Source organism: Sycon ciliatum, chromosome 2, assembly GCF_964019385.1.
Source record: "Sycon ciliatum chromosome 2, ocSycCili1.1, whole genome shotgun sequence".
NCBI lineage: Eukaryota > Metazoa > Porifera > Calcarea > Leucosolenida > Sycettidae > Sycon > Sycon ciliatum.
In genome coordinates, this window is record NC_088644.1 from 17,482,358 (window position 1) to 17,509,093 (window position 26,736).

Sequence of the window (26,736 nt, forward strand, 5' to 3'; positions counted from 1 at the left end):
TCCGCTGCTCAGTTGAGCCAGCAGCTGGAAAGTATGTGGGAACAATACGAGGCCGAGAGGGAGGAGAGTGACCTCAGGATCCGGCTGTTGGAAGGCAGGCTGAGGGAGGTTGGCGAGGGCAACGGCGAGTCATCCGCATCCTCGTCCCGCAGCAAATGGAGAGGCCGTAAAGCGTCGTCCCCATCAGCTGCATCTTCATGTTCGTCTTCCTCGTCGTCGTCGTTGTCAGACTCGTCGTCGGACTCGTCGTCGGATTCGTCTTCAGACGAACCCAGCTCGCGACACCGACGGCGAGTCAAAAATCTACAAAATCCAAAAAATCAAATCGAGGATCGTTGGGCAGCTCAGCCCAAAGGCGGTGGAAGACAAGATATTATGAAGTCCAACACGGCCTCAACGCAGGACTGCAACGGACCCTGCGAAGGACCAGGCGGGACCTGCGCAGCGTGAAGGGCGGGCAACGGCTGGCCAGGAGAATCCGGAATGGTGAGAAGTTGCTGTCTGATAGGCAGGAATGGCTTGTTGTTGCAGATGTGCAACAACACACACACAAGGTCACAAGGTCACGTGTGTGTGTGTGGCAGAAGCATGTGAGTGAGAAAAGAAGCATATTGGTGGCTTCTTCCTTCAGCAGTGCTTTACCTGCTAGAGTAAAGTCTCAATAGAAATATTAACAGCAATTCAGCTAGTGGACTCAGAGAAGTTCATCATCATCTTCATAGTGTTTCTTGCGATAAGGCAAGATGGAAGAGGACCATCCTAGGAACTGTGAAACAATTAGCTGACGCGGTTGCAAGGAGAGAGCAGCCGATGTATGTTCTTTGGTCGCCGGTGATTCAACAATATCTGCAAGTTCCCTACACATGGTCATCTGAAAAAGTGAAGGGGTCACCAACCTCTTGTGGGATCAGATACATACTCCAACACACTGGCAGCCATGGCACTACATGTACTTTGTTATCAGCCAGTGTGGTCAGCACCAAACTGAAGAAGTACTCCAAGGTCTTGTCAACTACATATGTCATGTACATTCCAAGCAAGAACGTACCGCCATGAGTGGTCCCCATTGAGATCCGCCTGTGGCTGCCGGTGGTCGTATATCAACGTGTTCTGGGTTTTTCTTTAGCCATCCTTCCATGACGCTCGCCATGCTGAAATAGTGTAGCACATCAGAACAGTAGTGCATGTTATGCTGATGTAAGACACAAGGGATGTACACCAACATTCTCAAGAGAGGCTTTTACTCGAGATGGGCTTCTAATCAAATGAGTACGGCAAGTACTTCTTCCCGTTTCCAGGAAGGGTGGAGTTGGCTCCGGGCTTTCACTGTCAATAGTGTAGTGGTTCTACAAACGCACCAAAGACATCTTGTAACTAGCTTCGTTACTACAAATCACAAGTGTGTGGGAATCCAGAGAACGACAGAGAGGTCAAAGGAAAAGCCAGGCAGGCAAGTACAGCTAAAGTGCGTACGGTACAACTGGCATGTCGCACAGCGCGGCCGGATGAATGCATACATGTTACATAAAAGGATACAATGACAAACAGTGGGATGTGCATCCACTACAAATAGGTTCCTCCCCCCTGTAGAGATCGCTGGATCCGCCGCTGCATACACACACCCATACCAGTATATATAAACACACACATACACACACGCACGTGCACACACACACACAGGTGATACAAACATAGCTCAGTGCTTACGCTGCAAAGCCCGCAAAAGCCACATCCGATCGATCAATATCCAGCGTAAAAGCATGGGCCATAGATATGTGAAAGCGTAACCAAGCATGGGACAATGATAGCGGTTCCAGCCATGTTACAAGACCTTGCAACCAGTTGCGTTGACCTCCTACAAGATAAGAAAGGAAGCAACATCACGGGTATCGGGCTAGAGTATTTTTTTACAAGGAGCCAAACACACTGGGCGCATATGCATTAGAAACTCAGCCGCACACTCAGTGTCACATACATTGTACTTGAAGTATGAAATTAAAAGGGAAGTTAAGGCAAAAATTAAAATTTCACCATTTGTAGTCTTCGGGGTGCTGAGTCGAATGGTCTTGGTCCGAGAAAGCTGAGACGCTCCCTTCCTACTTGAATCCCAATCGAACTCGCGCACTTCCACCGAAACTGGGTGACTGCGCCCTACTAGATGGGGATTTGTATGCAAAATGTCACTAAAAGCGCCATTTCGTTCTTATAAAAGCACGGATGACCGCGATTGGCCCATATGTTGTAGTCTTTTGGACGCTGAGTCGACTGGTTTTGGTCCGAAAAGGCTGCGATGCAGCGTTCCTCCTTTATTCCCAATCGAACATGGTTGAACAAGCGGTCACGTGCTCCTGCGTACGCCAGTCACCTGGTCACCGTGCCTGCAGGGTACAACTTACTAGCCTGTTTGACCTTTTTTGGGTGCAGTCCTGTCACTCGAGTTGAACCTTGGTGTGGTCACGATACAACCCGGCGCCTCTGCCGTCGAACACGTCCGCTATCATGGCTAGGGCGAAGGCTCCAACAAGCTCACACACCTCAGCCCCATCATAGCACCCCATTGTCACGTCTTCAAACCATCCACAGCCATCACCTAATTAAGTAAGAGACAACCGGCTCCAGTGGTTGTCACCTTTCACCACTGCTGTCATTCACATTTTTACTTTTGGATTTGCCTCATGATGCAGTCATTCACGCTTTGCACTGCCGCCATTCACAACTTTTAGATTTGCGCCATGCTGCAGCTATTTACACTTCGCTTTGTGAGTATATATACCAATACTGATCCAGATTTCTCATTACTGTTTTCTGATGATCGCTTAGTGCGTAAAACTCGGAGTAAAAACACTTTCTCTGTCCTCCTATTGTTTGCTGCAATAAGTACATTGAAATGAAGATGTATCCCCACACGAATATGATTCCTGAGTCTACACATTCCAAATAATTTGGAACAGAACAACTTGGAACAGAACAACTTCATTTGTTCTGAGAAAGTTGTTTTCTTTTCAAGGATTCATAAACTTCAAAATCGAGGTTGTTTCACCTCCGAGGACCTTTGAGCTACCTTCTAAAAGTATTTTTAGATTTGATTACAGATATTTCTTGGCATCATTTGATTGTGGATTTCCAAAGGGTTACAAACTAGAAGTAAAATTGGCCTTTCATGGTTAGCAATGTGGTAAGCACCATCATCACCTCAATAATTGCCTATGCAGTCTATTGTACAACACACAGTGACAGAGGAGAACATCAGTTCTGTTCCTATCAGCTATATGCCAGATCAATATAACGCATCTCATCTCCATAGTATGTGAGATCAGCTACTCTTCAGTCTTGAGGGTACATTGGACGAATCTCATGATTCCTGGATTCTCCATGATTGTGCAGCCCGGTGCACTTTTTTGCAAAGAGATCCGGCGTGGAGTTCTTGGATTGCTCAAGCCTTTAAAGGAACTACATGCCAAGTCCACATAATAAATATGGATGTTTAAGGCTCTATGATAGCAGAAGTACGAGAAGACAAGGTACACAACTCGTTGGTAAACTGTGTCATTGTGTTAACGTGTCTTACTCTGAATAGCAGATGGATCACTGGCAAACAATTTCCCAGCATGCACGAACATCACCGATTCAACAGCGTTCACCAAAACCGGTGTGGGTACTCCGTGTTCCTCCACCAATGACCCGCGTGCCTTTGGCTGCTTGCAGGCAAGAGCAGCTAGCCATGCCCGGTGTGCCGTCTGCCCTGATGTGCTTGAGAACACACTGCAGTACACAGCACATTAGTAGACATTGCCATCAGACTAGAATCATTTACAGCCAGCCAGTTTTCCAAGTATGAACCCAAGCAAGTACAATTCCAACTACTGCACCCATTCCAGAGGCCTAGCCAAAGAATGCCGGCTGGGAGGGCGACCTGCCGGCTGAGACAGCTCCAAGGGTTATTTTGGCCGGCTGGCAAACAATTGAGATTTAGAGAAATTTTCAGTTTCTACAAGTACAAGTCATGATTTGTAGCATGCTGTGTTGGGGATCATTTTTCTTTCAATCATGTCACCAAGCCCACTATCCTCCGCCAAGGTAAGAGTCGACCACTGTCAGCTGTCGAAAATAGGTCCAGTTTCTGCCACTACACTGCACTAGTGCACTGTACTTGCGTAGATCCCATACAGTACAGCGTACTGCATGCACTCCACTCTTGAGGTCACACAGTCACCCACGTGAGGTCACGCATGTAGTCCTGTAGACTGAGTCTGTAGTGCACTGCACTAGCACTTGAGTCAGTAGATCTACTTAGCACTGGCTACTCAGGCTCAGTGCTAGCTCTTCACTCACGCTCAAATGCACTTGAGTACGTTGGTGCGCAGAGTGCCAGTAAAATGTGACAGGTGCTAGGTCGGGTCATGGTTTGCTGCTTCCGGTGGGTAGAGGGGACGGTTTCAAATAGGACACAGGTTGCAAACCGATGGTGCAACCGTCGATGCATTTTCACTAGAACGTTGGCCGGCTGGCATAAAATCCTGGCTAGACCTCTGCATTCAAAATGACAATCGCATCCAGATCCAGAATAGGCCCAAAAGCATTGCACGTAAGTGACAAAAGATGATCTCATATTTCCTTCAGCTCACTTTTAGCCATGATTAGAGGATAATGCTATACTAAGCTGGTAGTGCCGTACAAGGTGAGGTAATCCACAGCAAGTACCATCATGGCTGCATGCAGTCCTGAATCGGCTTACCCGCAATCACACATGCTAGCCGTGAGGATCAGTGCAGTTGCATCCAACTATCAGGGGAAAGAACAATCAAACACAGGCAGAAAATACAACAGTAAACCCATGGTGGCAGATACGAGGAATACGGACACAATGCACAACAGTTGAGTATGACAAGTCTGGGGAAGGGGACGAGGGAGGGACTATGACCAATGGAGAAATTCGTGCGGACCACTTAGTCTTTCAGTAGGTGATGGGAGGGCGATCGTCCTTTTTACACAGGCAATCTCTTACAAAGCTGGTTCACAGCACCATTGAACACATACTTGCCAACCCAGCCAAAGCAAATCCCTTAGTCACACACCCAGTTTCTCTAAATTTTCTCTCATTTCCCTTATTTTCCTGGTTTCCGGCCATTTTCTCTTTTTTGGGGCAATTTTTGACTATTTTTGCGTATTTTCCGCAATTCTTTGGCAATTTTTTCTTTCCTTTCATTAATTTCTAACCCATTGCTCATTGGGGGACCAAAATCTGAGTTTCGTTATTGTCAGATCGCCCCTACATGTGTGATTCTGTGAAATGCAGGGCCGCATGTGCCCTTGTCACACCGCAAAACAACCTTTTTTATGAACGCTCATGGTTCAGTACCAATACCGGTAGTATTTCGATCAAAGTTAAAAAGCGCCGGTAGGCCGGTAGTGACCGTAGTTTCCCGGTATAATACCGGGGAAACCGGTATGGTTGGCAAGTATGTGAACATTGTGCTCCTGCTCAACTCAAAGATGAAAACAAAGGTACATGTAGCTCTAACTGATGAAGTCAAACACTTCTGGAGGCACGCGTCTGGAATCACCCCATATCCCCATACTCTACAGGGAATGCATGGAACGGTCACTTCAAACTGCTTCGGGCAATAGCAAGTGACTATAACTACAAAACTCAGAACTCAATACCGATGCCGCAGGTGATTTTGCGGCACAAGTGGTGCCCTTCTCCAAGAAGCAAATTCTTGGTGCTGTAACAACTTGGGTACGGGCGCATCTATAGATATTGGAGCAAAGATTTTAAAACCTACTCATCACATATTTTCAATACAGTGAAACCTGGTTAGGAAGAACACTGATAAGACAAATGTTTTCCTAAGAAGAACTAGTGTTCGTAGCTGTATTGGATAAAACCCTGTGTATTCACTGGGTAAAACATATGGATAAGAAGAACTCCCGTTATTGCGAACAAATATCATCGGTCCCTTGATGTTCATCCTAAAGAGGTTTGACTGTATTTGCTTACATGCGTATACTCGAGTAGTGAACGTGGTATACTGTCAGAAGCCAGGCGAAAAAATCGACTTGCTGCACTGTAGTCCTGCAGGTGCCAGTATAGTCTGCCAATCTCATTCAAATAGAAGGACTTCATGGCACCTGAAAACACACGGTCAGCCAAAAACCAAAACAGAGACTACACAAACCGCGACACATCCACATTATTTAGACAACAACACTAAAGAAATCCACAATATCTCCATATCCAAATGCTAACACGAGATTTTCAACTCAGATGTTCGCCCTTCCAATTTTATATTCATTGGTTTGAGGGAAAGATGCAAACGGGAAAAGTCTGAAGACAAAATTGACTGTCACCACCAGGACTTGAACCAGGGACCTTTGCTTGAGGCCAGCGATGCTCTAACCACTGAGCTATAGCGTAGTTGTCATCATAGCAGCGACCGTTCAACATTTTCTTCCACCACTTCCTATTTTATCCAAGAGATTTTCACTTCACCCAACCCAAACCCTGGTGCGAAGCTATCAAAGAGCCAAATGCAATGCTCAATTTTTTTTTTTAACAAGACATGTCTATAACAGCCGAAACCTCAACACTCTTGTAAAGGCTTTTTACAATGTAAACGTAGGTCGGAAGTTCCAACTCGGAACATCGTTGCCTGGTGATCGTGACTATGTGAAACTCCGACTTGCAACAAAGCTCCCCCCCCCCCCCCTCTCCCTCTCCCTCTCCCTCCCTCTCCCTCTCCCCACTCCCTCTCCCTCTCCCTCTCCCTCTCCCTCTCTCTCTCTCTCTCTCTCTCTCTCTCTCTCTCTCTCTCTCTCTCTCTCTCTCTCTCTCTCTCTCTCTTTTTCTTGTGATCGGAACATCATCAACAGGGCAAGGATAACTAGAGAAGTTTTCCAGGCCACCAGGACCGAACCATCTGTTCCTGTCACAGCTGCAAAACCCAGTCCAGATCCGACCTGGTCCGCTTAGTCCGGTCAAGGCCACCAGACTCGATCAACTTGGTTCGGCCAGGGTGCAATACCTGATCCGGTTGGTCAGGTCAGGGCTGTTATACCCAGTCCGGTTGGTGTGGTAAGGACAGCCAGACCCAATTTGCCAGACCCGTTCTGGCCAGAGCTGCTAGAACCTACCAGACATCTTAGCCCCACCATGCAGAATTACAATAATAGAGAAGCTGCACCTTATTTTGACGCAACGCGAAAGTTCTACTCGCGTTATTTGGCTCACGCGTTGGAAAAAAACCGAGAAAGCTGCATCCGCCGAAAACGCCAAATTTGGACCCATTTGATGTGAAATTGCGTGTCACGTCAAAAATAATGTGCGCAGCTTAATAACCTCCCTAATGTTTAACCCTTTCAGGGTCACAGTGCATTTACTGCGTCTGCGCACTGTGATTCAGTGCATCAGCACAATTGTGGAGATAGCAACAAACAAATTGTCACAACATTATTGTTTCTCAACGGATTTTCACAATTTGTGGCTTACTGGAAAGCTTTTCCTGCTCGTCATCATTCACGTGCTTTCAGAGCATATAGCACCCCAAGGACGCCCCTAGCCTCGCCAACAGTGTTCCTATCGTGCTCCAGTTTGGCATCAAGACTACGCACAACAATTTCCTTCGGTTCGGGGCTCATACTCAACATAGAACTAGGATTCAAACTGCACCGAACGCCTGAGATTCAAGCGATTCAAACGATGTACTGATTCGTCAAGTTGCCTTCGACACGTCATCGGGAAATCTCCTTGAATGCCTTGAAAAAAATGTTCAGATCGAAATCGCACGTTCAATTTATCGCCACTCGATCATTTGTTGAGCTATTGCTGCACCGAAAACACCTCTGGTAAGCCCTTTCCAAGACCTTTCCAATGAGCTATTGATCATGGCAATGCGATATTCTGTTCCAGAGTTATGGCTGTTTGTACAGTGACCTATCCAGTGCATACGGTATGTGCACTGTACAAAAAGTATAGAGCGAGTATACTCGTCTTTGCCCAGACGCGATGGGGTCTGCATGACGACAAGAGTACATAACCCCCCAGAGTGTGCAACTCCCACATACCCTGCTGTCCCGACAGAATTTCAAGTTGACGTCATTATTTATGACGCAATGCTCCTTGCACCAGTGATTTACAACATGTGTACGGGTGTCAACGCATCACACGTTTTTCTTTGCAATAATTTGTACAGGATCGAGCGGCTTTGGTCAACCACAGGTTCCGGATTCGTCTGATAATCCGTGTACAGTGCGCATTGCATCATCAAAATGACATCAACTTGAAATTCTGTCGGGACAGCACCCATAGTGGAGTTGCACACTCTGGGGGGTTATGTACTCTTGATGACGAGTATACTCGTCATAAACCCGGAAAGGGTTAAGTAAAACCTGGAACACCATGACAATGAGGCGGCACTGACAGCAACACCACAACTAACCTTCAATGGCCTGCTTGGAAAGGTACAGGAACTGACCGACAGCAGCATCAACATATCCCCTGCTCCACCAAACATACGCCAGGGCAACTTCAAAGGTTATCCGCATCATCTTTGGATATCTGAGTGCAACATGCAGCAATATACAGGAACAACACATGATATAAAAGCATCTACTAGTATCCAACAGTGAAGATCTACATGTATAAAAACAAATTGTACGCTTACAAGATATCTGTCACAGAAGGACAGAGAGAAAGAGAGAAAGAGAAAGAGAAAGAGAGAGTGTGTGTGTGTGTGTGCGTGTGTGTGTGTCTCTCCCCCTCCCTCTCCCTCCCCTCCCCCTTTTTTCAGGACTCCAATGCCCATGCAGAACTTGTTTCCAGGAAAGACAGGGTTTCAGCTAGGGGTGAAATGAGTATATCGAATACTCAAGCACTCGCTCGAAAATTTGAAAAGAGCGAGTACTCGTTTCGCAAAAAAATACTCGAAGCACACTTTGTACTATTGTATGCATGTACATCAAGTACTAACATTACTCTGACCAGTACTTACAGCCCAGGCAAGTGTGCCTACTGCGGCCTAAAACCTCCGGATCTGTATCTTGTAAACGTCCAGTGCTTTTTGATAGTTGTGAGAAGTTCTTCCACGAGCCAGTGTTGCCGTTGAAGAATGCGTTCTCTCCGGTAGCCTTCATCCATTCCAAAATTTATCGTGAAACGGATGCAGACTTTCGATATTATTCACGTTTAAGTTGTGGCTTGTCCCTACTTACCAGCAACAGATATGTCGGACTATCCTGCACTAGGCTGCAGGCAACACTTCATGTATCGAGTGTACTACGTTCGGTGTTGCACGAACGTGTGCAGTGCATTGTTTATGTTGTAAAATACTCGTACTCGCTCAAATATTCGCTCGTTTTTTCAACGAGTACTCGAGTCCTCGGTTTTGGCACTCGTTTCACCCCTAGAACTTTCAGCAATGTGCACGTGTAGTTCCTAATCAGCTTTACCTTTCAAACAGTGCACGTCGTACTTGATAGACAACGTTGGAATGCTTGCCGCCAATGCTGGAGAGTAACCCAGTATCACTAGAAGGTGGCAGGCACAAGTCAATCAGCTTTGCCAGTCCGCTAACGACAAACGGTTGTTCACCTTGGCGCAGCAGTAATGTGCCTGGATAACATCAAAGCCAAACATGATGAGTAGCAACATCGAGGGTGCTTGCTGGTTGCGCCTGTTAGAATAATTTGAAATCTTTTTTATTTTAAAAAAACTTCATTCACATAAATTAAAAAAAGTCCTAGCATTGAATCTATACTGGCATTACGCAGAGTTTGGAGCACTCTGGCAAGGTCCGTTCGGGCCTGGTTTAAATCTGGCTTTAGAAATTATATTTTCATTGCTATCTGGTTCGGCCTCATTTTCTCTGTGCTGCGCTGATGAGTCCATAAAGGACTAAACAGTTCTGTCTGCAGATTGAGTATTACGCTCCTGCTCTGGGTGGCTGCGCCCTACTAGATAGGGATTTGTACGCACACTGTACGCAAAATGTCACTAAAAGCGCCATTTCGTTCTTATAAAAGCACGGATGGCCGCGATTGGCCCATACGAAGTGGCGAGTTTGATTGGGAATAAAGGAGGAATGGAGGGTCTCAGCTTCCTCGCACCAAGACCATTCGACTCAGCACCCCGAAAACTACAAATGGTGAAAATTTGATTGCATATCGGAGCTTCGAGCTTCGATATAACAGTGTATACCAACCCGAAATCGGGTTTTCCTTTGCTCGAGATAGCATTTTCAAAACGCAGTTTTACTAAAATTCAAAAATCAAATTTTGATAAAAGAAAACTGCCCCACACGTGATCCATCAGCTCAAACGCGGGAACTCTAGCTTCTTCTTCACCTTTTTTCTTTGCTCGAGGAAGTGTGCAGTTGGAGTTTTCTGTTGTCTGAGTTTTCGGTATGGATTCCCGACCTCAGAATGTTGTTTCGCTAGTCCAGCAGGCTCTTGACCATGCTCTACGCCCAGTCGCACACTGGAGAGGTGTTTGGCATCCCTGGAAGACCACAACACGCCGATGCCCGTGGGAAATTTGGAGTCCAACTCCAGGCAAGAGCCGCTGATGACTCGCGGATTGTGGATAGTGCATGTACACTGGAAACTGATCCACTCCCGATCCCGGTTGCTTCCCAATCGGCTGACTCCTCTTTGGCGAGGTTTACTGCATGCAGTAGTCAGCCCGCTCAGGCTTTTAAAGCCGGTCTTGAGCATACGCGTGGTGGGTCCGTTGACGGCGACCTGATAAATAATCCCACGCTGCAGCCACTTGCTGCTCGGTCGACCTCGAGAGAGCCACCTAGATTACGAACTCTCCCCTCAGACGCGAGTGGAGGTCCAAGAGGTCTGGCGCAATTAAGCCACCTGCCGCTTGGTACGGCGCTATCTGGTGTGGCGGCTGAGGATTTGGACTCTCAGTCTGGTAGCACACATAATCTGGTGTCTGACTGTGCAGGTCCCAACACTGACTGGCCAGCGGATGACGGGGATGAGGAGGAGAAAGGGTTCACCCTCATGTCTCGTCCGAAACTGTTAAGTTTCTCGAGTCATGTCTTAGATCAGAACTCCGACGCAAATCCAGGCAGACCATTTCCCACCGCTACCCTCGCCCGGACGCTGCAGCAGCATTAGTCCCGGCTTTGGATGCGCAAGTCGCTCGCATGGTATATTGTGCTGACAGGTAGCCGCCTCGTTCGGAGGCTCGGCCGGATAGGGCTCAGTACCTGACACAGGCGAAGTTGTTGAACGTGGTGGGTCCGTTGTGTGACATTCTTGAGCACACCCAAAACCCTGACCTCGGTGAGCAAGGTCAGCAGATCCGGGAGGCTGCTACGGCGGAACTGCGTCTCCTGGGAGATGCTAACCAGGCACTCACCATAAAACGACGTTCCATCTATTTATCTAAGATCCACCCCAAGCTCTGTAGCCTAGCCATCGCAGATTTTGCTAACCCTGGAGGTTCGTTATTTGGCCCTGCCCTGAACGAGCAGATAACGAAGCAGGCGGAACCGGACAAGGCTTGGGCTGACGTACTGCGTAAGCTGCCGCCAAGTCATGCCCATGTGGCAGGAAAAGACAGATGGTCGTCACGATTTGGACAGGACCAGGGGGACAGCGACAGCAAACACCACAAGCCTTCGGAGGCTTCCCGTGAGCCGTTTTTTCGAGGGAGCGGAGCCCGCAGGGACGAGTAGACCTCCGCAAGCCATGCCCCTCACCGTCCACATTGCTCCGGTTCCTGGCTGAACTCCAGGCAAAACCCTTGCACATATTGCATGACTTCTGGTCCTCTGGTCAGCTGACGCCAGCGTCTGGTCTGACCACAAATTCGGCAGCTCGGATGTCTCCAGACCTTCAAGTCGGTTCGAAGGGCATTCAACCCGAGCCGCTGCATCGTCGACGGCTGGAGCTGCTGGCCTGTCAGCTGATGAGGTCATGCGCCCTGTTGGCTGGAAACAAGAGTCTACGTTCCGGCGCTTTTATCTCAGAGATCCCATGCCTACTGCTGTGCCAGCATCTACACTGCCCTGAATTTCAATTCAGGGAAAAACAATGCTGACAGTGTGCTTGTTCACCTATGTCATGATGGTGTGAATGTATGCAAACACATACCGTGACCATGCTGTACTAATCCGTTAGTTTACCTGCGTGGGGTACGCATTACTGTGCAAGTAATTTACGGGACAGCCAGTGTTAGCGTCTCGCCAAACTGGATTATGATTATGTTCCAGATGTTGGTTTTCGTGTGGCCACACAGTTAGTTGGTGTTAGGCCCCTGTGTTATATTCCAGCCAGGGTGTTCTGGTTTGCTGCGTCATAATTATATCACTGACGCTCATAGTACCCATTTGTGCATAAGATAACTGTTGCCACGGAGGCCGGTCGATGTGCGCTGTGAAGTATACACTGTTATATCGAAGCTCAAAGCTCCGATATGCAATTGCCCATTTCACAAGCAATGATGCATTGTGATGTGTCACTTGTGAAGTGGGGATTGTATGAGGAGCGGAGAGCGGAGATATAACAGTCCCACCCTGGTACCCTCCCAGTAAGCAGGGCCTGCTGGAGACCCGGGTCAGCCGGGTCACGCGCCCGGCTGGGGAACTGCACGACCTGGCTGAACAGATAACACCGGGTCCAGTCAGACCCGGCTGAAAAATGTCTCAAACTGACAATGGATTTCTAAAATACCGGTATTTTACGGCTCGCGGACCCCATCCGTTGCAAATCTAGCGCAACCGTACACACTATAATACATGACTAATCATCATAATAATGACTATGTACACAACAGTCTACAAGCGACAGAAACTCGGCTAGGGTCAACTGGGGTCAACTGGTTCGAGCGCGATCTGGCCAGCGGCGAGCAGGAAGTCAGGTCATTCAAAGTCGACGGGGCAGGCAGTCAAAAGCGTAACCAAGGGTAACTTTGGCTATAGCGTTTGACACAGTTGCAAGTTTTCAGCCGACTGCCTGGTGATTTGGACGATGGAGCCCGCAGCGAAGAGAAAAAGAACTCACGCTTTCCAAGAATCTTGGACGAAAGGGCGACCCTGGCTGGACTACGACCGGACCATGCCAGTCTATCCATGTCATGCGCTTTGTGCAAGACGCATTTCCAGTCGGCTTGGCATGCAGGTGATGCATTGGCAGGAAGCAGCCACTCCACAAGGTGCTGCAGGCCCCCCCCCTCAGTGCTCTATTATGTGAACATGTTCGTCCTGCTATTAGCACTAATTAGAAAACAGAATCCAATGGAACTGCTTTGCATTCTTCACGTAATGATGTCGTTTACCTTCTACGTTTGCGGACTTTGATAGTTCGCCTTGTTCTCTAAAATTTCCGATTTCCGGTAATAAATTCGCCTTTCTGTTTTCCTGCGTTTTGAGCAGGCTTTTTGGTTGTTTTTCTGTCTGATGATCTGACCCAGCTTGACCCGGCTGGCCTGCATGCACCAGGTACACTCTGACCGGGCTGTGTTGAATGTCTAGAGCAGGCCCTGGTAAGATCTATAATGCGCTGAAAAAAGGGTGAAGAAGAAGCTACAGTTCCCGCGTTTGAGCTGATGGATCACGTGTGGGGCAGTTTTCTTTTATCAAAGTTTGAAAAAACTGCGTTTTGAAAATGCTATCTCGAGCAAAGGAAAACCCGATTTCGGGTTGGTATACACTGTTATATCGAAGCTCTCCGCTCCTCATACAATCCCCACTTCACATCACAATGCATCATTGCTTGTGAAATGGGCAATTTTAGGGTATACTTCCCCATTAATTAGAACATACTGCTTAATTAGAAGTTTCTTCCGGGAACGATTTCTATAGCAAAGCATAATTAGAAGTTCACTTTATTCCTGTAGCTATGCAGAAGACGTTACTTCAGTAACGTCTGGCGCTAGCCAGGGTCCACACAGCTTTAATTTGGTATTTGTTTGTGTGTTTGTGTGTTTGTGTCACGCCTGGCGCTATCCCGTATCTGTCCCGTACCGTACCTTCCATCAAACACAGCTGGCCACATACAGCTGGCCGCAATATTCAAATAGGGCTTTCAAACACAAGATCATAACGTGAAGCAACTTGGAAGAATGAGTATGAATGCGAAGTATATGGGGGAATGCATGTAGGGCGATAGTGCGGGTTCGAATCCCAGGTTTATGCCTAAAAAAATAGGAGAATTGAAATATTTATAACATCCCTATGCTTTTTTTGCCTAGGTCATCAAGGCGGTAGACGGTGTCGTATTACCCTCGACCGTACCTGTCCCGTATCGTACCATCAAAGACGGCTGGCCACAATGCATATTCAAATAGGGCTTTCAAATGCAAGATCATAACGTGAAGCAACTTGGAAGAATTAGTATGTATGCGAAGTGTATTGGGGGATGCATGTAGGGCGATAGTGCGGGTTCGAATCCCAGGTTATGTCTTTAAAAAAAGGAGAAATTAATATGAATTTATAACATCCCTATGCTTTTTTGTCTAGGTCATCAAGGCAAAAAAAGCATAGCGTAGGGCCCTGAGCTTCCAAGCTCTCTCGTTTTCTGCAAATCAGTTTGGTTTGCATGTACAGGCAGTTCAGTGTCACTAAATCTGTGTCTACATAACGTGTTGTGGGTACATGTTCGGATAATAATTAGAATGTCCGGATAATAAGACGTTTTCCCAGGCACTTTGGGGTTCGAATTTTCAGGATTCCACCTGTACACTCCTCCAATCCGGACGCCCCTGATCTGGGCACTTTTCTGACCCATCTAGAGTCACACAAATTGGCTTTTCAACGAAAAACGGCCCCAAAACCTATTGATTGGCATGAAAAAATGTTTACTTGCATGCAGTACGACCTTCTGAATTACGGCCAATTCCTAGTTACGGGCAGTGCTCAGTCCTAACCGTCCCCGAATTAGGTGAGTGTTACTGTACTGCTTGTGTACATGAATACATGTAAACACATTCTGAAACTTCCTTATCACATACACTCATACCTCGCTTATCCGGGCGGTCCGGGACCGGGCACTGCCCGAAACTCCGAATTACATACCGTATTTCCTCGATTAATGGACCATGCTCGAATAATAGACCATGCTCAAATAGTAGACCCTCCTGGAGGCCTCACGGACAAATAGTAGACCATGCCCGAATAAGAGACCCGGTCTCTTATTTGAGTTCATCGCTTTGCGCCGCAGGCGCACTAAGAAAGCACGTGGTGGATCAAAAAAGGACGCGATTTTAGGTTGCGCAACTACAATTTTGTAGTGGCTAGTGCTTTCTTTCATTATTTGAGCACGGTCCACTATATTTTCATCGGCACATCGCTGGAAATGGTGGATTTTTAACACGTCATAATATAGAAATAATGGACCATGCCCAAATAAGAGACCAGGGGTCCAACCCTCTTCAAAAAAAAAAGACCGGGTCTATTAATCGAGGAAATGCGGTAGATCTTTATGGGGAAAGGCCATAGATAAGGCATACGGTGTCAATATTTCCACTGAAACTCGCCCGGAGGGTGCGCGGTAGACCGAAGTGCCCATAACTTCTAGGTCCGGGTAACCAATGTATGAGTGTATTGCTGAAAGGGTAGGAGAAGACAGTGTTCTGTTTGCTTGATAGCGGAGAGGAATTTAACAAGATGTTCAGCACTTTCTCACAAAGTTAATACGCCCAGTCATATTGATATCAAAGTACCTAGAATGAGTGAAAGTATAGTCCTGTGATTTTAGTGCACCGCACGCAGGACTCAAGGCAGATTCTGAATTTCCGGTCTTTGCTAATAGTAATCATGAGAATGAAGTTGAAGACTCCACTGCAGCTGTAGTTATGGTTGATTTATATGGTGGCAAATACACACCTGGCAATATGGCGGTAAAGACACGCATGTCCACATACCGCCATATTGCCAGGTGTGTATTTACCACCATATGAATCAACCATTATAGTAATCATGATGCAGTATTATGTAAGTTCTTACCTCCTGCATAGTTTAACTCATGGTAAGTGGACCAGTTCATTTGTTCATGAGGAATAATGGTTGGAAAGTCTTCAGCCCAGTGAGTACGCCTCGAGACGAAATTGAAGAAAAACCAGCCTGGGTCGTATTGATACTTGCTTGCCAGAAATTGGGATCTACGTCCCACATTCTTTTCCCTAGGCAAAAGAGAGCAGTTAACAGGTTTCTGTAGATTAGTTTCATTATTTTGAGTGCTAGCAAGAGTACATAACCCCCCAGAGTGTGCAACGCCGATCCAGCTCTGCATAGGGTCTTGGTCGAGCGGAATCGGATCTTCTGATGTCATGCGTACACCCCACACCAGCGCAAGGCCGGTCTCGAGGCAGGGCACCATTGTTTTTGATCCGAGAGTACCCGCGACTCCCCAGGTTCCCCTCAGATGTGTACGGTATTATGACGCAAAGATCCGATTTCGCTCGACCAAGACCCTATGCAGAGCTGGATCAGGCGTTGCACACTCTGGGGGTTATGTACTCTTGGTAAAAGGCTTGACTATTACTTCTTGAACTACATAGCAGTAATACAGGCTAACCGGTACAAAGGTCAAACTAGGTTGGCTGGTTTTAAAGTCTCAGCAGCACATAAATTCAGATATGAATATAGTCCCAGCACAATTATAGAAACTGTGCTTATTCAAATGCCTAGAATATCCAAACAAACACACACACACACACACACACACACACACACACACACACACACACACACATACACACACATACACACACACACACACACACACACACACACACACATCGCCATGCCTTGTACACCATACTGTACAGTTTATATATTCTACATGCAGTCTTGTGTGGGCTTGGCTTGCTTCACTGAGTGTCTAGCTAGCTGTGTGGATATTAGTTAGATGTAACTTAGAATGATTTGGATTATCAGACTAACGTACATGTATATTCACAGGCCACTGACCCCCAGCCACCTCACCATCTCTTTGGCGAGAATGTTGGGAAGACATTGTGAGCAGGTTGGCTGGCTGTAATTGTGATTACTCCACAAAGGGTCACTATGGACTTGTACTGTGGCATCGCAATGTACATAATCTTACCAATCCGCAGGTATATTGATGGGCCGCACAGTGCCATCCTCAAGGTCGGGCAAGAACAGAAAGTCACTAAACAGTTGAAAAACACCATCTGAATACTTGAGACATTCCAAGTTCCTAAAAGCACTCATGAGCCAATGAACCGTGAGCTGCTCAAAACGCTGGGAGGAGCGCAGATGTGATGCTTGTTGCCGCAACTGATAGGGCAGCTCCTTAGGTAGTGAAACTACATGCAGCAAGAAAACAATATAACGGGCATATAAAATTAAAATAATCATAAAGAAGAGTGGGATTCGGCAATTTATCAATCAAATACATTTGTTACTTTATACCGACGTTCTAAGGTTAAAATAGCGAACTTACTGGCATGGTCCTCAATCTCTGGACAACTGGCTCTTTTGACCTTCCTAGGCCTCGACAGCGGACCTCAAAGCAACTGGCCTGCAGTCCACTGCTCGGCATTTTATCTGTTCAAGAATGTTTCTTTTTGTAAATTTTAGAACGGTTTATTTTGACAATGATCTTTAAATTGGTCTGAATGTGCCTATTAGGTTAATTTCCTATTTTTCCAGAATTGTGCACTGCTACAAAGCTAGGATTTCAGCCAGGTTTTGCGAATCAACAAGGTTTACATCTATACATGTACAGAGGTGCTGGTCCAAAACCCATTTAGCCGAACTACGACCAGGTTTAAAAAAAACCTACACACACCATCCTCAAATCAAGTGGTCTCTTCGTTGCATTTCTGAAGCTGGCTCCTGGCCGAAAATTCGATTGAGATATTAGAAATGAAGAAGAGACCACTTGATTTGAGGATGGAGTGTGTAGGGTTTTTCATGTAATAAAGTGGCTGCAGTTGAGCTTGCGTACCTTAAGAAATACAACCAGGTGTGTGAGCCTTATTAAAAAAAGTTATTAGACCAGGTTTGAAAATAAGGCTTATAACCAAAACAGGCCGCTCTATGAGGCAGGCTTTTATACAATGCAGTATATGTGCTTTGTTTGATTTCTTAGTTTCCGGTTCCCTTGAGACAATGTCTTACCCTTTCTTTTAGATTTCGATGTCAGCTTAGATGTAGCTCTCCTTGACCAGACAACACGGAGACAGCACTCCACTAAGGATGGCACCTTGGTAATGAGAAAATGCATACAATTTGGATTCACCATCTACCAATAAAATGCCAAATTCGAGTGCACACACATGGAAATTTGGCTTTAAACAGATCAACTGCTTTCATCAGTACCATCTGATTCTCCCTGCATTCCAGCCGGCAAGTACTAGTAGTAGTTGGAACGCAAGGACTTCATCCGCAGAATTCAGCTTGGCCTCCCTGTGCGGCTTCTGGCTCTACTGCCCATATGGCACATATCGTTGTGGGCTTTCTATCCCCTTTCTCTCGCACTTACTCTGGCGTTTTCATCCAAAGGCGTTGCACTGCACTAAAGGCATGTCTTACATCACACACAACAGATGCAAACTACAGGCACGCAATGCATGATGAGCTCACCTGCGAAACAGGCATACCAGGAGAAGCATCCATGGCAACAACCTTAGCGTCTTCCACCGTATCCACTGCACATCGGTATGAAGAGCGACCGGATGGTGTCATAGCAGCCAAGTGATCATCTTCAAACAAAGGCATGCTTTCTAGCACATCTCTCATCTGCATACGCCGCTTGTCACGATTGCGTTTCTTCTGGCGACGAGAACGATGGCGTCGTGTTGTGGCACCTGCAGACGTATCTACACACGCACATTGCCAAGCAAAAACAATAGGAAAATTAATAATATTCACGGTTCGCCTGAGACTCTGCTAGAGACGGAGTTTTCCGCATCCGTAGGAACGCCACCACCGTCAAGTATCAAGTCACAGATGCAGCCCCTAAAGCGGTGGGAGGTGAGTGGATCAGACCCAAAACCAAGTGGTCAAAGACCGAAAATCCCACTCGCTGCATGCGTGGGAATAGGAAAGAAGTCACCTTAATTATACCGTGCATTTCCAAGCAACAGAAGAAAGCCAAAAGATGAAAATTCCAAACCCTGAAATTGAGTTCCCAAAGCAATGCGTCATTTCTCGATCTGTTCACCCTGTACGTACAAACTAATTTACTTCATTCAAGTCATGAAAATGACTAAACAGTGCTTTCTCTGCATGTCTGTAGAGGATTGTTATAGGCATTGCAGATACTTCAAGGAGTAATCAATGTGACTGCTATGCATCCTGAACAATGAAATCCACTGGCATTCACCAGACTATCCACAAAATCAGGAATATTTAGCTTACCACCAGTCGATGGAGCTATTTCACTGGTCACAGAGGCCAAGTCATCCGAGTCCACCACGCTGTCACCATCCACCTCATCACTGCTCAATGCTTCTTCTTCAGCCGTGAAATAATCATCAGAGGAACAACTATCCTCCTCGTCCTCTGTTGCCAGCTCCTCTTCGTCCTTGTCTTCCTCTTCTTGATCAATGCCATGATCCTACACATAAGATATGGAACACAAAATAAATGTTATTAAGGCAGACAATGGCAATGCTTACTCTACTTATGTAGGGGTAGAACATATAACACTGCCAGCGGAGTTGTTACAACTAGAACATTGGGCAGAATGGCGACACTCGTTGGTTCCATCAAACCATGCAATGTCTCTTCAGCTGAATGAGCCTCGTATTAATCTCGTCTTCAGCATTATCGCGAATAGAATGTACATGGTGACTTGAAGGTCACGATGCTAATGGTGGTCCAGCTTTAGATTTCCTGTTGGATGTCTCCTGACAAGCCGGACAGCAAGTGGTACCAAAAGCTGAACGGTATACTTGAAGTACTCAAAGATCATCTCGCACCCAAGCCGCTGGTCATTCATGAGAGGTACCGTTTTACCAGCGTGATCAACGGCAAGGAGAATCGATTGTGAGTTTAGTGGCTGAACTCAGGAGTTTGGCTCGGATCTGTGAGTTCAATACACATCTGCTGGAGGCTTTGCGGGACCGATTTGTCTGTGGGCTACATCGTGCTGTGGTTCGTAGAACATAACCAGCCAGATGCCCGCATGCTTGAACATGTGACTTGCACATAATTATCATTATTGCTGCTATTACTCGATGGACAGCCAAGCAGATTGCATCGCCTCGTGAAATCTGCAGGGAAGGTTTGTGGCATTTCCCTTCAGCACAGTCATCATGTTACACGTTTGGCTTGTGTTCATTTCGTGGTTGTACACAGCTAAAGTAATTTCTACTATTTACTGTGTGCTGTCATTTAAAAAGGAAGGACTGTGGTGTATGCACACCACGGACCCAGTAATGTGTACAGTTGAACATCGATTATCCGCACATCGACTATCCGACCATTCGATTATCCGTAACAGTTTTTTTGGGCGCACATGCCGTAGAGTACGCACTGTGCATGTAGTGAGCCATTCAAAAAATACAAAAATTTTGAAAAGTAAAAAGTAAAAGGTCGTGCGGCTAGTAATAACCACTGAAAGTGTGTGAGTGACAGTTTTTTCTTATCCAGAACATTTGCCTTATCTGAAACACCGCCTGACAGTTGTCTGCCCAGAGGTGGTCGGATAATCGATGTTCAACTGTACCTGTACTGCGAAGCATGCACACTGGTTACACAGAGGCCAAGCCTGGCATGCTGCACAGTCGTAGTGTACATCCACGCTCTGCAATTATTCGATTCGTGATCTTTGGTATTCTTTGATTCCATGCTTTTGTTGCAAGCTAGCTCGACATCAGGTAAACCCAAGCCCGGTAGTGGAGAGACATAACTATCATATATCAGCATAATTATTCTTTTACTGTAACTGCATTTCAGCATCTGCAATTGTACATGCACCTATTTTTCGGCATTTCTCGGAAGACAAAATATTTTTATACCACCACTGACAAAATTTGTAATTAGGCCATGTACGGTATAGTGCGGGACCACATGCACTTTGCCTACACCCAGAAAGCTGACGGACATTTCTATGTATGTACATGCATAAGCCCCTTGAGATAATAAAGAGTGAGAAAAGGCACAAGGTTTAAAGTCAATTGTTTCAAGAAAGTGAACCTGGCCATATTGACTCGGATGGAGAGCCAAGGGTTAATTTATAAGAAAGAAAAAGGACCAATGTTATCGCATGAGCTGATTGTTAAGTAACTGGTGGTGTTAGTGGACATTATAGCGTAGCTTGTAGTTCCTTGGTCATATTGAGCCTGGAAATAATTACCTTAGTGGGATTAGAGTCAGATGAAGAAATCAGCAGTTTTCTCTGATTCTTAGGACGCTTCTTCTTGCGTTTGCTTTCCCAGACATCTTCACCTTTGGAGAGCTCACTGGAAATCATACGGCGAAATAACTGCGATGGATGTACATCATCTCCATCCTCCACACCATCCTTATGGTCACCGCCGGGCTCTTTGCAACTAGCTGAGGCCATCACACCTGCATTGAACAACAACAGAATTAAAACGAGTGAGCCTGGCGCTAACAGTTAGAACACTACAAACACTCGACTAGTACATATACAAGTTTAAAAAAAGATGTGTATCTCCAGGCACATCTCAAGTGTACGTTATCGCTGACCAAGTCCACATGCAGTGTGCCTCAACAGCCGTGCTGTGCCTGCATATGATCTACTGCAGTCAAACCTCATTTGGACGAACACGGATAAGGCGAACTTTCCATTAGTACGAACTAGGGCCAATCCTATGGTTGGCCAGGCATCAATTCAAGTCAAAATTATTCGTTTACGACGAACTTCTGTACAGCGAACTTTCGCGAAGACGAACTATTTTCTAGTGTGATTGGAACAAAATCAGTGTGGTCATGCACATGTAGTACGAACTTTCGCTCCACGAGCGTGCGCGTGGGCTGGCTGTCTTTTTTTCTTCTTTTTTTCAATGGTCGAGGCCATAATTGTACGTACAGTGCAAATTATTTTCAAGCGTGTTTTGAACAAAATCAGCGTGTTGTACGAACTTTCGGCACAGTCGTGATTCATTGCACATTGTCATTGTACTTACCTGTTTCTGGCTTATGCTAAGAATAAAATGCTTCCCATGTACCACAGCATGCACCTTCACGTAAATACAATCCATATGATATGCATATCGCTTTTTTTGTCATATCTGGATAAGAAGAACTCCCGATAAGACAAACAAATTTGTTCAGTCCCTTCAAGTTCATCCTAACGAGGCTTGACTGTAAGTAGGAAAGACAGACTCGACTCGGTCGAGGTACGTCCACGACACGGAGAAGTTGAAACCAACTTTTACACATGCAACCACCACCAAAGTTCTAGCAATGTCTAAGGCCACACCAAAGAACACACTTACTTCCTGTAGGCGACCAGCCCAGTTTTGCGACCATTGTACCTTTTTTTTTAGTTTGGTCACAGTCATCAAGACAATTTATTGATACAAACAACAAACTTGCAAAAATTTAAATAAACACTTCTGTCGCAGCCTAGTTTTGATTCTACAACCCCTGGATTGCATTTACACACAAAATAGCCATCGTGACATGGGCTTCCTGAGAGTTTGTTCTTACAGCACCTGGAACGTTTTCTTATTGGAAGAATTTGGCTGCTCTCCAATGAGGAGTTCACCCTTCGTACCGAAATTACGGACACTTAACATATGTTTCCCCTGATTATGTCACACTCCATTTTCAGGTCTCTGCCACATCGCCACATTGTTTCCATAATATAATTATATAATTCACTTGAGTAGCAAGTTATGCTCGATTGTAAGTCGCACCCAAGGGTCTTGAAGTGTGATATAAATAGGTTCTTATTCAGGAAATACGGTAAATGATGCACGACTGCCGCCCCGGAGGTCACGAAGAGCACATCAAACCATCCATTCAGCAAGCCTCCAAGCCAGCACCACTACCTGGTCAATACACAGTGTTTCAGGGATTTCATCACTCCCTCATCAGTTGAGCTCGACGGGGCTAATAACATAGCGTGATCCAAGAGCACAACATTATATAGCGTTCCTGCAGGCAAAACATCACTGCGGATACAGGCTTACTGCGATGCTCCGTTTCCAGTGCGACAAAACCATGTGGGGTTCTAGATTGCAGCATGAGTCAGTGCCGCCCATGGAATTGTGAGAAACAGACGTTGACTGCCATTAGGTATTCACAACATTGTCACCTCCAACAGCTAATCACATGCCCGGCATGTGCGTGAGGGATACCAATACAAACTTAGCACTAGCAACCAACTTTGCAGTAGTGATGATTGAAAACATTGGCTGCTCCTAATGTAGAGCTCACCCTTCCTGCAGAAATGACTAACACTTGCCTGACTCACAACTGCCATATTTAGCACACGCCAGCATGCGACTACATGTCAGAGGTGACAGACAGTGTTGTGAATAACTAACAGCATCAGTGTCTATTTCTCGCGGCTCCATGGGAGACACTAACGTTATCTCTCGGCGCTTGCTACCTGGGGCCTCATAAGGTGTTTGTCACGCTGGAAACAGAGTGTCACAGTACGTTTCAAGTTATTATCCCTCATAGTGTTCCAGTTCGGATGCTGCAGCTCTATAAGATGCAGTGTACCTGCAGCACAATTTTTTCAGACTACCCAAGCTCAACTAATGAGGGTTAGATTCTCTCGCACATTGTGCATTGAGCAGGGAGGAAGGTTTACTGAGTGAAAGGTTTGATATGCTTGTCGTGTGCTCCGAGCCCCCGGATGACAGTACGAGTCAGCCAAGTGCTGGTAATTTCAGCAGGAAGCGTGAGCTCCAGGTTGGGAGCAGACATTAAGTTTATCCTGGCGCAAGTTCCGTGTCGACTTTACAACATAATCCTCAACAGGTTTGATCGGAGCACACAGCAGTACCGCGCAATCACAGCCACTTCACGCTGCAGTCCGCTGATGAAACCGTAACGGCTGAAAGGTCTACATGAAGTCAGCAAGAGCTTAGTGCGCCTCACCATCTTGAATTCAGCTAGCGCCCCTAGCGGTGTACTGCTGGTGCATGCATAGTACATTTCCCGCATTCTGGTGCATTAATTATCATTGCAAAGTTGAATGGTATTGACTGCATTGTTCTGCGCATAACTTGCCGGCGCAAACGTGGGAGGAGGAAACACTTTGGCTAGGGATTAGCGTGACAAATTAAATCCAGTCCCTGGTTATCTGCGGCTCAGTACGAGCGGGGCTGGCCGTTCATTTGCCACACCTTGTCCCCGCGTGTTTGTTTTTTCGTTGAATTTTGTTTATTTTTAAGGAATCCCCCAGCCTGATGTGTGTCTTGATACACCGCGTGTATCAAGACACACATCATTCGCCTTGCCGCCCTAGTGAGAAAGAGCTTAGACTATGATGGCTCAGGCTAGTAATAATACCCTGAGTGTACAGGTGCAGTAGAACCTGATGCATACATGTATGTAGGGCCGTCTAGCTTACATACCTCCAAACAGTCGTCATTCAGTAAACAGGCAGTTGCAGCCACAGTTGAAGTTACTAGCCACTATTTTTGAAAGTCTCTCTCAATCGCGCACCAACCAGCCAAGAGTCCGGTGTCTCGCCGGGACGTCACATGCACAGTGGTCGAAATGCACTTCACGATAGTTCAATAACATCTAGATTGACTTACTCCTACTGGGAAACACATTCACTAAAACTGTTCGGTGTGGGTAGTTCTACTACGAAGTTTGAACTGTTTCACAAGCTCATTTCTGTACTCGTAGATCTGTACTGCCACTGGTAGATCTACTGATGATCCGGATCGATGGATGTGCAAACCAGCTTCGATTTCCATTTGACCATGCAATACCGAAAAAGTAAATTAAAAAATCCTCTTTTATTTTTGCGCACTAGACTACTAGAGATCAGGGAGCCCTACACATATGTGTAGGTATGTGTAGGGCATGAACATTCTGTCGTTATTCGCGAATTGTCGTTATATCCGCAATCGTTATTAGCGAAGTTGACTGTACAGTCAACTTCGCTAATAACGACTGCGGATATAACGACAATTCGCGAATAACGACAGAATTTCTATGCCCAGAGCAAAGTCCCATGTACATTTAAAGGGGAAGTTAAGGCAAAAATTAAAATTTCACCAGTTGTAGTCTTCGGGGTGCTGAGTCGAATGGTCGTGGTCCGAGGAAGCTGAGACGCTCCCTTCCTACTTGAATCCCAATCGAACTCGCGTACTTCCACCGAAACTGGGTGACTGCGCCCTACTAGATGGGGATTTGTATGCAAAATGTCACTAAAAGCGCCATTTCGTTCTTATAAAAGCATGGATGACCGCGATTGGCCCATATGTTGTAGTCTTTTGGACGCTGAGTCGATTGGTTTTGGTCCGAAAAGGCTGCGATGCAGCGTTCCTCCTTTATTCCCAATCGAACATGGTTGAAGAAGCGGTCACGTGCTCCTGCGTACACCAGTCACCTGGTCACCGTGCCTTACTTACTAGCCTGTTTTGACCTTTTTTGGGTGCAGTCCTGTCACTCGAGTTGAACTCGAGTTGAACCTTGGTGTGAAAGTTGTCGCCTGCTGGCGTGGTGACCAGGTGATTTGGGCACCCAGGAGCACGTGACCGCTTGTTCAACCATGTTCGATTGGGAATAAAGGAGGAATGCTGCATCGCAGCCTTTTCGGACCAAAACCAGTCGACTCAGCGTCCAAAAGACTACAACATATGGGCCAATCGCGGTCATCCGTGCTTTTATAAGAACGAAATGGCGCTTTTAGTGAGATTTTGCATACAAATCCCCATCTAGTAGGGCGCAGTCACCCAGTTTCGGTGGAAGTGCGCGAGTTCGATTGGGATTCAAGTAGGAAGGGAGCGTCTCAGCTTTCTCGGACCAAGACCATTCGACTCAGCACCCCGAAGACTACAACTGGTGAAATTTTAATTTTTGCCTTAACTTCCCCTTTAACTTCGGATACAACGACTATCATGAATAACGACAATTCGCGAATAACGACATGCTTTTAGTGCCCCAAGGTCATATTCACTGCTTGAATAACGACTTTCTGGGCTTTTGACAGCTATTTCAAGTATTCTATTAAATTTCAGAAAATTTCGGTGCTCAATATTTTCGGTATGAAAGCAAAAGGCTTGGTTAGGTGAACAGAAATTTTCGGTACAGAGAAGCAGTTCCCTATTGCAGTATTGGATTATGTGTGTAAAGCGGGATTCACAGAAGCTTTTTTGCGATGCGACACGCGATGCGACGCGATCTGCGACAGACGCGTGCGATGCGAACTCGCGAAGTACCATTCACAGCAGGGAGTAGTACAATCTAGTAAAATAAATAAAATAATAAAATTAATAATGCAATGAATATAACTAAATGCGCACTCATATCACAACCATGGGGACGAATCATGTACATGTATTCCAGAACGTTTTCTTGTCACAATTATCAATGGAATTCGTGACTAAAGAGAATGATGAAACTACAATAGGATTTATACACTTGGAGTGGAACAGCGAGGATACAAGCATAGTAAGAAAAATAGCACAAACCTAGGAACAATGTGCACAGGTAATAAACTATAGGTGAGGTGAGATCGCACTCACACACACTTGCACATGCATGTCCATTGTCACACTGCACTTGCTGAATTTCCTATCATTTCTCACCTCACCTACAGAGTGTATAGTTTATTACCTGTGCACATTGTTCCTAGGTTTGTGCT

At 46.1% G+C, this 26,736-nt stretch overlaps 1 protein-coding gene across 1 annotated transcript in view; it reads right to left on the reverse strand.

Moving 5' to 3' along the window:
* LOC135809001 (uncharacterized) overlaps window positions 1-24,834 on the reverse strand; it is a 49,705-nt gene extending 24,871 nt beyond the window's left edge. The window contains exons 1-14 of the mRNA XM_065322256.1: window positions 24,491-24,834; window positions 21,286-21,500; window positions 19,344-19,542; window positions 18,567-18,802; window positions 18,102-18,186; window positions 17,062-17,284; window positions 15,960-16,135; window positions 9,448-9,610; window positions 8,439-8,557; window positions 6,002-6,132; window positions 4,736-4,782; window positions 3,569-3,762; window positions 1,708-1,855; window positions 1,049-1,151 (exon numbers count right to left, since the gene is read on the reverse strand). Of these exons, the coding sequence (XP_065178328.1) occupies window positions 1,049-1,151; window positions 1,708-1,855; window positions 3,569-3,762; window positions 4,736-4,782; window positions 6,002-6,132; window positions 8,439-8,557; window positions 9,448-9,610; window positions 15,960-16,135; window positions 17,062-17,284; window positions 18,102-18,186; window positions 18,567-18,802; window positions 19,344-19,542; window positions 21,286-21,495 (2,034 nt within the window). The 5' untranslated portion in view covers window positions 21,496-21,500; window positions 24,491-24,834. The remainder of the gene's footprint in view (window positions 1-1,048; window positions 1,152-1,707; window positions 1,856-3,568; window positions 3,763-4,735; window positions 4,783-6,001; window positions 6,133-8,438; window positions 8,558-9,447; window positions 9,611-15,959; window positions 16,136-17,061; window positions 17,285-18,101; window positions 18,187-18,566; window positions 18,803-19,343; window positions 19,543-21,285; window positions 21,501-24,490) is intronic.
* Between the last annotated feature and the right edge of the window lie 1,902 nt (window positions 24,835-26,736).